This window comes from Gopherus evgoodei, chromosome 22 (assembly GCF_007399415.2).
Source record: "Gopherus evgoodei ecotype Sinaloan lineage chromosome 22, rGopEvg1_v1.p, whole genome shotgun sequence".
Classification (NCBI taxonomy): Eukaryota; Metazoa; Chordata; order Testudines; family Testudinidae; genus Gopherus; species Gopherus evgoodei.
This window is the reverse complement of record NC_044343.1, coordinates 12,766,028-12,777,786: the sequence shown is the minus strand read 5'-3', so window position 1 is coordinate 12,777,786 and position 11,759 is coordinate 12,766,028. Positions and strand designations below refer to the sequence as shown.

General features: G+C 59.9%; 1 protein-coding gene across 2 annotated transcripts; it reads left to right on the top strand.

The window, feature by feature from the left end:
• The first annotated feature begins 3,709 nt into the window (after positions 1 to 3,709).
• SMIM24 (small integral membrane protein 24) lies at positions 3,710 to 11,228 on the top strand. Of its 2 annotated transcripts, none has more exons than XM_030540553.1 (4): positions 3,710 to 3,938; positions 4,342 to 4,477; positions 8,335 to 8,373; positions 10,473 to 11,228. In XM_030540553.1, the coding sequence occupies exons 1-4, from the start codon at positions 3,875 to 3,877 to the stop codon at positions 10,564 to 10,566; spliced, it is 333 nt and encodes a 110-aa protein (XP_030396413.1). In that variant the 5' UTR covers positions 3,710 to 3,874; the 3' UTR covers positions 10,567 to 11,228. The 2 variants fall into 2 exon arrangements, with proteins under 2 accessions (XP_030396413.1, XP_030396412.1); XM_030540552.1 differs by having other exon boundaries at positions 10,470 to 11,228.
• Positions 11,229 to 11,759: the final 531 nt, after the last annotated feature.

Genomic DNA, 11,759 nt, shown 5'->3' with positions numbered 1-11,759 from the left:
CACGCTCTCTGCAGATACATACACACGTGCACACACTACAGACGTGTGTTCACACACACGTGCGTGCAGTGCCACGGGGCTTCCCACACAGCATACACCCAGATGTGTGCACGCACACACACACACACACACTCTGCAGATACATATAGATGTGCACACACTACAGACAAGTGTTCACACACATGTGCGTGCAGTGCCACAGGCCTTTCCACACAGCACACACTAGGGTTGCCAATTTGCCAAAACTGGACATTAGAGCCCCTTTCCCACAGCTCCATCGCTCACTCCCCTCTCCCCCTCGGACTCACCTGCGGCCTGAAGAGTCAGGCTGGGAGGAGCTGACGTGGAGTCTGCCTGCCCAATTGGGGCACGGTGGGGAGCGGGGTGGGGGTGTCGATCCCCAGAGCAAGGGGCTGAAGGGAGTCGGGGCCCTGAGAGGCTGAGAAGCTCTGCCAGGCTATCACAGGCAGCGAGCCCGGCTGCCAGCCCTGCTCCTCAAACGCTGCTGTGTGTTTCAGGGTCCGTCCCCCTGGCGGCAGCACCGGTACCTATCTCTCTGCCGGAGCCGGAGCCGGGAGCCGGAGCCGGGAGCCGGGAGCCAGTCCCTCAGGTCAAGCTTCTCTCCACCAACTTTCCAGTCAAAAACTGGACACCTGGCAACCCTGACACACCCAGACGTGTGCATGCACACACACATGCACTTTGCAGACATGCACGCATGGGTACACAAACAGCCCAGTCACGTGTATACACACACAGACACTCTGCAAATATATGCATGCACACCCTCCCACTGTCCTTCACACACACACACACACACACACACTTTCATTTTGTGTTCCAAGCAACTGTGAAGCTGAGTTTGCTGCTGCCTCAGCCTGTCTAGAGGATTTTAATGTCAGTTCTCTGCCCCCTGCATCTCATCCTATCCCAGGCACTAGCCCCCCGGGGAGGGGCAGGCCCAGAATTTGGATTCAGCTCAGGAGAGCTTGGTGAGGCCTGGCCGTTGCATCAGCTTCCCTCCCCTTCAGGACAGCACAGAAGTTGGGGGGACAAGACGTGAGGGGGGAGCTAGAGGTTAGGGGTTGGGGCTGGGTTGTCTCTGACAGCCTTGTCCTGCAATGTTGCTTCCCCAGAGGCTGCTTGGGGTGTCTGAACTGTGGGGCTCTGACTGGAATTTACCCCAGCTGCTGGGGTCTGGGTTCCCAGGGCTAGGGTTCCACTTGTTTCCCAAACACACTGCGAGCTGCTGGGACGGGGTTCCGGGGTGTCTGAAGGCCCCCCCCCACCAATCCATTTCTTCCTCCTGGTTGCCTGGCTGGCACCTCACGCAGCTGTCCAGGAAGGGAAGGGAGCCTGCGGCAGGCCTGTTTGCTAGGGGTGCCAGGTGTCCACTTTTTGACTGGAACTCCCACTGGATAAAGGACCCTGGCGGCTCTGATCAGCATTGCCGACCGGGCCATTAAAAGTCCGATCGGCGGCGCAGCAGGGGCCTGGGGCTAAGGCAGGCTCCTTGCCTACCCTGGCTCTGCATGGCTCCCAGAAGCAGCCACCAGGTCCCTGCGGACCCTAGGCATGGGGAGGCTCCGCGCGCTGCCCTTTCCCCCAGTGCCGGCTCCGCAGCTCCCATTGGCCAGGAACGGCAGCCAATGGGAGCTGCAGGGGGTGTGGGGGGGCAGTCCTGCGGGTGCAAAGGCAGCACGCACCAGGTAGGCTGCCTGCCCATGTGCCTAGAGGCTGCAGGGACCTGGAAGCGGCTTCCTTGGAGTCGTGATAAGCGCCCCCAGGACCCTGCACCACACCCCAACCCCCTGCCCCATCCCAGTGAAAGTGAGTGAGGGTGGAGAAGAGCGAGCGACGGAGGGAACTGGGGCCGGGGCCTCAGAGAAGGGGCAGAGCAGGGGCCTGTGCAGGGGTGTTTGGTTTTGTGTGATTAGGAAGTTGGCAACCTTACTGTCTGCGCCAACCCATTGCAGGCCTGGGGAAAGACCCTTCCAGGGACTGCAGGTCGGGCTTTACCCCAGAAGCAGGAGCCAAGGGCTTGTTGTGGGGGGCTGGGGAGGGTGTCGCGATGGCTGGAAGATGCTGCTTCTCAGCCATCCAGTGGCCAAATGCCCATTGGCGTCAGAGGGACCAGGAGTTCGCCCTTCGCGCCTGGTGATGTGGGATGCAAGTCCCAGCACCCCCCACCCTCTGATGATGTCCTGGCCCCCCTGCCAGCCTGGGCCCAAGCCAACTCCTCCCCCAAAGAGGCGGGGTGCTCGGAAGATGCCAAGTGTTTATTTCTGACTATACTTTGGCACTGTTGCCATGGCTGCCTCGGGGCACTGAGCGGCCACATCAAAGTCCAAACTCCAGCGGGCTGCCTGCCCCTCCCCCAGGGGCACAGCTGGGGGGTGGGGGGTGCCTGGGGCAGACGCATCCTGCAGCAGGGACGGATCTGAGCTCCCCAGTGCCCTTGGCCCCCAGTTGAAGACTCAGCCCCAAACCAGGCCAGCCCATGGGCTGGGAGAACAGATGTGGGGGGCCAGACCAAGGGGGCTGCATCTGCCATCCCTCGCCTGCAGACTTGGGGCCCCAGATGGGGTTTGGGGGGTCATCACCATGGGCCTAGGTTCAAAGGCTGCTCTGGGGGCAACCCCACATAGCAGGGGGGTGGGGGCCTATGGCTTTGTTTTAATTGGATTTCCTCTGCCCTGTGCTGATTGGCTGTTTGCTCAGCTTCACCCCACTCTTACCTCCCTCTCCTCCCCTTCCCCACAGCTGATCCCCTCCGCAGCACTACCCCACCCCTGGATCTGACCCTTTCCCCCGCTGCTCTGTTCTCATGGGGCAGCACCGCCAACAGGTGAGGGGTCCGAACCACATTGCGAAGGGAAGCTGGTGCTCAGTCTCCAGCCATTGTGAGTCACCCCAGGGCACCCAGATAACAGCATTAATGATTAGTGCAATTGATGTGTCACACAAACCCAGAGTGGTGAAAGGCCCCTGCTCCCTGGAGAGCTGCCAACAGGCAGGTGAGCTTAGCTGCCCCCCGCCCAGCCCCCTCAGCTGTGCTCTTTGCAGCTCCCCTGGGGGGAGGAGGGGTCCCCTTCAGCAGCGCTCTTTGCAGCTCCCCCGGGGGGAGGAGGGGTCCCCCTCAGCTGTGCTCTTTGCAGCTCCCCCATGGGGAGGAGGGGTACAACACCTTGAGGTGGCTGTGAGGCTGCTCCCTCAGCCAGCCACCTGGGTATGGAACCGGGGACCTTGGGAGCTAAGAGCATGAGCTGCTGCAACTTGAGCTACAGAGCCAGAGCCAGAGCCAGAGCCCAGGCCTGTCCCTGCCCCCTGTCCCCTGGGGCTGCCTGGCTCCTCCTGACCCTGACGGGGGTCTCCAGCATCCTGGGCAGTGCCCCCCACTGGCTAGGACAAACGTTGCCCAGTGGGTTGGCCCGGAGAGTGTTTCCGGGCCAGAACTGACCGTGTCACATGCACGACACATTTCAGGTTGGCTGAGCTGGTGTTAGGCAGCAAATAAACCATTTGCCTGAAAAATTTCAGCCAGCTGCTTGTGCGGGGCCTGGCCTGGAATCTGGGATTCTCTCCGCTTCCTCGTCGGTCTCGCGCCGCCTCCAGAGGGTTAAAGGAATCTGGTTGCCATGGTACCTTTAAAGTACAAGTTGGCATTTGCCCTCTTGAGCACAATAAACCCACTGGCTGGCGTCCCTGAGCCATCAGACGGGCTGTTGGCCACGCTGGGTGTGGGCGCTGTCTGTTGGGAGAGGCTCCAGGCTTTGAGTTCAGATTCATCCTCGCGCAATCCCTGTGCCCCCCCTGGTTTGGGACAGCACCTGGCGCCCGGGACAACAGGCAGCCACCGAGCGAGCCGGGCATCATGTCTCCTCTCCACGCTCTTCTGTTTTCCCTGCTCTTCATCGCCGCCTCGCAGGCCCAGGATGGTAGGGACGCCCCCCTCCCTGCCTGAGACCGAGGTTGGGGGTGGGAGAGCATGGGATGGGCAGCCTGGCAGGAGGGGAACAGGAGATGGGTCTGAACAGTGCCCGTCCCTGCCTCTCTGGGCCCCGGGCACGGTCTCCCTGGCCTCACCTGTGCGCTGTGTGTGTGTCGGGGGAAGCCTGCGGGGCTGGGGCTGCCAGAGCAAGCAGGGCCATGGGGTGCTGGAGGTTGCCCTGGCAGGGGTCAGTCCCTCCAGATCACGACTGAGGCCCATGAGTAGAGCTGGAGGCTGAAGCCCCTGAGGCAATCACTGAGGCAATCCAGGGAGCCTCCTTGGGCACCAGCTTCCCCTGATCCAGCTGCAGCTCCCCGCTCCAGAACAAGCCTTTCCCTTTGGCCTGGCAGGCGCAGTGCAGGGCACCACAGCAGGCTCCAGGACACTGCAGCCCTGGCTGGTGGGGCTGACAGCCGTCGTGGTCTTCCTCTGCATCGTCGTCGTGCTGATGATCATCAACAGAGTCTGGTGCTCCAAGAAGCACAGGTGGGATCCCTGTCTGACAGGACATATGCCACATGAACCTCTCCTTGGCCCAATCCTGCATGGTGCAGAGCGCCTGCCCCTCTCCTGGGTCCTCTGGCCCCCTCACCTGCTCTCCGCTGTCACTGACTGGGATGGTCTGAGACCACAAAGAGCTGTGACCAGGAGGCAGTGCTGGTTAGACTAGTGTAAGTTGCAGGGGCAGGAGCTGAGAGTTAGGACTCCTGGGTTCTCCACCCAGCTCTGGGAGGAGAGTGGGAGCTAGTGGTTGGAGCAGGGTGGGTGGGCGGTCAGGGCTCCTCGGTTCCATTCCCAGCTGTGTAGTGACGTGCCTGGGGCAAATGACTTCACTTGCTGTGTACTGTGGGCAAATGCCTGTCCCGCTCTGTGCCTCCGTTTCCCCATCTATATAAAGGGCAAACAGAGCTTCTTGGCCAGAGGAGGCTGGGTGAATGGATGCTTTAGGCAATGTCCACAAAGCACCGTGACGCTCTATGCGATCACTAATCATATTTGTAAAACATTTTTGAGATCTGGGCACAATGCATCAGCTCCCTGTAATCTTGGGAGTGGACCCCGTTGCCTGGTGAAGGTCACCCTCCCCTCTGGTGTCTGCAGGGCTGGAATCAGCAGTTTGGTGCTTATCTGGGGCTTATTCCACGTATCGGGACACACCTGGGCTCTGCGTTCTGCTCGTACTGCTGCCTCAGGGAGCACAGGGCACCGAATGCGTACAAAGTACCAAGTCCCTGCTGCGGCAGGCTATTGCAGCCAAAATGGGCAGAGCCACCTGTAGCTAAGGTGGCCTAATGTTTTCCATTATCAGCCCCTGTTTTCAGCTGCTCATAACTTTGACAAATTTGACCAGTTTGGGCTGAAATTTTCCAGCTGGGTCTCAGTGTCGGGCTCGATACAGTCCAGCCTTTCTGAGAACAAGGTTGGGGAAATTAGGTAGTTTTGCTAGGGTCCTTCCTGCCCATTCCTTGGAAGAACTCTAGCTCCTTCAAGCTCTGGCGCAGGAACGTAAACATCTGGCAGGGGTATGAGCCTCGGTTCAGGGAGGCGCCTTTTGCTGTGCCCATGAAAACTCATCCGGGCCGAATTTTTGCCATTTGCACATGCTCAGGAGAGCTTGCAGGAAGCTTGTTGCTAAAGTCTCTGAGCTTTCCAGCTGCACTGCACGTGCTCTAGGCTCACAGAGCCTGAGCTCTGGACAAGTGGCAGAAAGAAGGCGTGCCGGGAGGGAGCCAGCAGGACACTGGATTCTAGTCCTGTCTCTCTCCCAGACTCAGGTCATAATTCTGTGCACTTCACAGCTCCTAGTCATCAAGGCTTCCCAGCCCATCTGCCACAGGCAGGCAAGGAGCAGGCCCTTTGCTGCGAGGGAACCAGGGGCGGTTCCAGGCCCCAGCATGGCAAGTGCGTGCTTGCGGTGGCAAGCTGTGGGGGGCGCTCTGCCGGCTGCCAGGATGGCTGCAGGCAGGCTGCCTTAGGCAGCTTGCCTGCGGAGGGTCCGCTGGTCCCACGGCTCTGGTGGACCTCCCGCAGGCGTACCTGCAGAGGGTCTGCTGGTCCCGCCGCTTCGATGGAGCCGCATGACCAGCGGACCCTCTGCAGGCACGCCTGCAGGAAGTCCACCAGAGCCACGGGACCGGCGACCGGCAGAGTGCCCCCCCATGGCATGCCGTCGTGCTTGGGGCGGCGAAATGTCTAGAGCCGCCCCTGGAGGGAACGTCAGGCACAGCCATCTCTGAATGGGCGCCAGTGTCATCCACACACCTGCTTGCCTTTCCGAGCAACCAGGCTGAATCCAAGCGCTTGGCTGTGGCGTCTGCACACACTAGACCAGTGGGTCCCAACCTTTATGGGCTCGGGCCCCCTCTGTAAATGATTATGACTCGTTGTGACCCAGTAAATAGCCTGGAGTTGGAGGTCCTGGGTGGTTTCGGTTGGATCTTGGCCCCTCCCCTGGGAGGAGGGCTGGGTCCTGCCCCCCACTCACCTCACAGTGGAGACTTCTGCAGCTCCTGTGCTGTGGGGCTGCCTGGGCTTGGCTCTTGGCTCTGGCAGCGCTGCTCACATTTGGCCTCGTCCTCCTGATGCACCAAACTGATGTGAGTGGAGCTGTGCCCTGGCTCACGTGTGCCACTCACTCGGTTTTGGCCTGTCCGGGCTCCTGTCGTCATGAGTGACCCTGGGACCCTGGAGTCGCCGTGCCTGGAGCAGGGGGGCTAACCCAGCCAGCCCTGTGGGACCGGAGCTGTAGGAGCTGCAAGGCCACCCTCTGAAACATTTCTGTGACCCAATTTTGGGTCCCGACCCACGGGCTGAGAACTGATCTAGATGATATTCCTTTGGAGAGCCAGGAGCAGCTCCCACCATTCCAGCTTCACTTCATTCCTCTTCTGGCTCACAAATATTAGCAGGTGCCCTCAAGTGACTGATCCAGATGGAGGATAACAACCTACTACCTCAGCAAGCTTCCTTAAGTTTAAGTAGCAGAGGATCTGTGCTGTGGATCTAAAGGTCCTGGGTTCCAGCCCTGTTTCTGGTTTTCTGGGGGATGATTATTATGATCACGCATTCCTGCTTTTGTTTAAATTCATCCCCCCTGGAGCATTCACACCGGGGTATGGCTGGTCATAAATGAGAATTTCAAGTTGCAAAAAATGGCAAAGTGCCGGATTTGTTTTCATTCCATGTCAGAATGAGAGTGGGACCTTTCCAAATTTGTCATCCCAAACCACACACGAGAGTGGCCCCACTCAGAATAACCCAGTCCCACTGCTGCAGGCACTTCCCTGGGGCGTGAGAATCCCAGCTGCAGGTCCCTGTTCTGCCTAATTTGGAGCACGGACTTGACCCTGGCTCGCCTCCGTCACAGATAAACACCCCCACCTCACTAAGCTACTGCCACCCTGGGGTGAGGGCTGCTCCCTAGCTAGAAATTCCAACCTGGACCCAAGACACTTTCCCAAGGAAGTTTTGTCAAAACCACGAGTTGGCCGTTTCTAACACCCCCCGACCCCATTTTGTTGAAAAATACCCATCAGTTGTAATGACAATACAGCCTTTCCCCACCAGATAACGCGCTGTTTGCCCTACGGGACCCCTGCCTCATTCAGTGCCCAGGACGGACAGTGAAGGAGGCAGGGACCTGGAAGAGGAGAATGGCTCTTTTCCTGTGTGTAAGGCACTGGCCAGAGACCCAGGAGAGCTGGCTCCTGTGTGCTGTTAGCAGAGGCTTGGATTAAGTTGGCCTGGCCTGGCCAGCTGTAGTGCTGGCGTTTCTTAATTCAAGCACCGATGACGGGAAAACAGAAATACTTTCCTGGGAAAGATGTTGTATTTTTCAGCTGGCTGGATGCCCTCTTGTGAAACTGACCGAGCCCCTGGGGTGGAGAGGCCACAGTTCCGGGCACTCACCCACAGCCAGCCCCCAGCTGTGGGAGGTGGCGAGGCAGAGAGCTCTGAGGGGACGGCTGGGCACCTGGGCTCTTCACCCTTGGGGGCTTCTGACAGTTTCTCTGGCAGAGTGAACGTGGACAAGAGCTGTAGGGGGCAGCCGGGCACCACCCTGTCCATTTTCCCACTGGGAAATCAAAAACGTTTGGCAAAATGGGCATTTTCTCATGGACGATGGTGCAGACAACAAGGGTTTCAGCGGCTGCACTTGTTAGCGCTCGACGGGGCAGCAGGATGGGCGCGTTGTGTATCCAGAGCAGGATGAGGGCCCCGCTGCACCAGGGGACAGCAGCTACTCTGTACTGAGGCTCCCATTGGGGCTGACTGGGGCTCCTCAGCGCACCCCCTGCCGCATGACGCCCTCTGACTCCCTGTCCCCCCTGCTCTTTTCACAGGAATGAGGAGAAGCCACTGGGAGAACCTGCCCAATCCAGGTAAAGCATCTGCCTCTCTGGCTGCAGCCCTGGAGCAGTGGTGTTTTCGGGGTTCTCCGGGGTGCACTGGCTGCAGTGACCCCTGGTGGCAGGGCAGGGGGGAGGCAGCGTGGGCTGTGGCCAATGGGCCAGTGACCCTGGCTCTGCTGCATGGTCTGGGGTGAGTCCCTGGCCCTCCCTGCAGGCGGATCGGCTCAGTCTCCTGCACCTGGAGATGGAAGGGGAGGTGGGGCAGGGCCCATTGCTGCTGGACTTTGGATCAGTGTAAGAACTCCTGACGCCTGCCTCACATGGGGCTCCCAGCCCCAGGCAGCTAACCCTGACCGCTCACTGCTCTGGGAGGTGCAGCTGGCACTGGGAGGATGGGTGGCCTAGTGGTCGGGTGCGGGCTGGCAAGCAGATTATAATGCCCAGCTCTGCTACATGCTCCCTCGGGCCAGACTGGCTCTCTGGGCCTCAGGCCCCATCTGTACAAGGGGGTAACGGCCCTGCCCCGCCCCTCAGGGGCTGTGAGGGTGAATATGTTAGTGATTGTGGGGTGCCCAGGGCCTATGGAATGGGGCCAACTAAGGGCTCTGGCTGGATCCCTCCCAACTGGAGGCCCCCAGGAATATCCTGTCCTGCCAGCAGCCCTGTTGTGCCTATTGGCCCTAAGAAATTGGTTCTGCCCGTGGCTTGGACACCCACCTCCCGGGACAGGAGCAGCTGGAACATCTAGAGGCCCCAAGTGAGCTCAGGGCCCCCTTATGCCAGGGACACCCACGCTGAGCCAACACCCCAAGTGAGCTCAGGGCCCTCATATGCCAGGGACACCCACGCAGAGCCAACACCCCAAGTGAGCTCAGGGCCCCCTTATGCCAGGGACACCCACACAAAGCCAACACCCCAAGTGAGCTCAGGGCCCTCATATGCCAGGGACACCCACGCTGAGCCAACACCCCAAGTGAGCTCAGGGCCCCGCTACCCCAGGGACACCCATGTGGAGCCAGCACCCCCCAGGACGCTCACAGGCATGACAAAGGAGATGAAGGCGAGGAAGGGAATTGGTGGCAGAGCTGGGAGTAGAGGCCAAGCAGCAGGCAGGACCCCAGCCACTGGGCAGGTCTGGCTTGCTATAGCAACACTGGTGTGTGCATGCATTCGTGTGTGCGCCTATATGTATGCCTCTGTGTATGTGTGTGCAGATGTGTGTGCTTGTGTATGTGTGTGTGCTCGTGTATGTGTGTGTGTGTGCAGGTGTGTGTGCTCGTGCTAGTGTGTGCAGGTGTGTGTGCCTGTGTGTGTGTGCAAATGTGTGTGCTTGTGCTTGGTGTGTGTGTGCGTGTACTCATGTGTGTGCTCATGCTCATGCGTGTGGGTGGGTACGTGCAGGTGCTCGTGCACGCCCAGTGACGTGGGTAGAAATGAAAGGTGAGGGCCGCACACAGTAGGAACGGTGACAAGCAGGCGCCTTCTCTGAGGGGGGGTTCCCCACACTGCCAGACGCTGCAGCTGGTGGGAATTGGGGCTGCTCAGCTGCGTTTCATGCACCCTCTACTGCTAATGGCTAGTGAGGATCCTCCTGCTGCTCAGGGGTGGAGCTTTATGGAGCAGGAGACTCTGGGTTCCGTCCCCACTGCTGCCTTCAGGGCCTGGATGGCTTTGGCCAGCAGTGCAGTGGCAAATGGGACACCCTAGGTAGCCACTGGCTTGCTGGGATGGGAGCAGACAGGCGGAGCCCATCGGACAGGGACCAGCCAGCTCTCTGGCTCTGAGGCCGTCGCCCCTTCCTGTTATTGACGATTCCCCTCCTGGAGGCACCTGAATGCCCCACTGGGCAGGGTGCCGCACAGCCAGAGACTGGCCTGGCCCTGCTGAGCTCACAGCCTGCCCCACAGCTGTGTTAGTGAACCCATGTAAAGCCCCAGTGCGGGCAAGGCAAGCTGTGCTTTGAACACATGGGACCGTGGCCAGGGGAGCCAGCGAGCGGCCATTACCCCGAGGGATCTGAACCCAGGTTCAGCATGCACCAGTCGTCCCAGGGAGCTGCCCACTCACCCCCCCGGCCCGAGCCCCACCCTGGGGCCCCACATTTCCTCGCTGTTTCTCCTGTTCAGCAGGAAGGTCTCAAACATCTACAGCAACCTAGCGCTGGAGGCGGACGGTGAGGAGGAGCAGAACGAGAGGAAGGAGAATAAAACGACCTCCCTGTGAGGAGCCTGCGAGTCCGGTGGGGTGGGAGACTGCGGAACTGCTGCCACCGCCACCACGGTGCCCCGCTGTGCCGCCCGGCACGCAAATCAACTCACTGCTTCCCTGTGCCCAGCTCTGCCCAGCCCCTCCCTGGCCCAGCACAGGAGGCCTCCTCTGTGTGCTGCTGTGCAGGGCCCAGGGGTGCAGCGGGAACAGACGTCCCCTCACTACCCTGTGCCGGACAAACCCCCTCTCCCCTTCCCTGGAGGGGATTCTCCCCAAAGCCCCCCGGCAGCACCGCAGCGGGGTCCAGGCTGGGCCTTGCGTGGGCTGAGCGTGCGGCGCAGGAGCCTGTGGACTGCAGCGGAGAGGGAGCAGAATAATCTCCCTGTGTCTCTGAGCCCGGCTGGGCCACAGGCGCCAGTGCCATGCTCTGCCCCCTGCGCTGCCCAGCTGGGCTGAAAACATTATAGTCCTGATTGGTGCCACCCGCTGGCAGCCAGGAGGGAAAGCGGAGAGTAAATCCCAGCAAGAGAAATGAGGGGAGGAACAGGAGGTGAGTGGATTATGGCCTGGTGGCCGGGCCCCACGTGTTCTGAGGCTGCAGACTTCCCCCTTCCCTCCCAATGCCGTAGAATTGGGCTCCAGACTCTGCACTTGCATTTATACGAATAAAAATGGTAATAAAGGGTTTTGGCCCTTGTGATTGTGAAGAAAGGCCTAAGAGAAGGATGTAGTGTGTGTGAGACCAACGCAGAGATGTCTGCCTGAATGTGCAGAGAGCCTGAGCCCATTGTGCCACAGGCTGCACTTAGGGCGACCAGATAGCAAATGTGGGAAATTGGAACACGTTTTTTCTCGTGGGGGAGGGTACAGTTGTGTATATAAGACAAAGCCCTTAATATCGGGACTTCTGGTCACCGTAGATGCACTGGCCCATGCAGCTCGAGGGGGTTGTGTTGAAGCTGATCACCAGGACACAGCATAAAATAAAGTGAATTTCTAAGCTCAGTGAAGAGCTGGGGATGGAATGTGGGTCAGACCCAGGAAATCGCCCCCCACAGGCTCTTCCTCCTGCCAGGGACTATGCTACACACTGCAGGGTGCATGGTCCTGTCCGTTTGACCAGCCAGTCGGGCCCAGGCAGCGTCCTACAAGCTCAGCCATCAGGTGACACTCCCTTGTGAGTGGGTCAGCTCAGCCCTGCCCGCTTG

Coding starts and splice junctions, on each gene's coding strand:
- SMIM24 (XM_030540552.1), top strand. CDS start 3,875: ATGTCTCCTCTCCACGCTCTTCTGTTTTCCCTGCTCTTCATCGCCGCC. Junction 3,939..4,341: donor CGCCTCGCAGGCCCAGGATG/GTAGGGACGCCC, acceptor TTGGCCTGGCAG/GCGCAGTGCAGGGCACCACA. Junction 8,374..10,469: donor GGAGAACCTGCCCAATCCAG/GTAAAGCATCTG, acceptor TCTCCTGTTCAG/CAGGAAGGTCTCAAACATCT.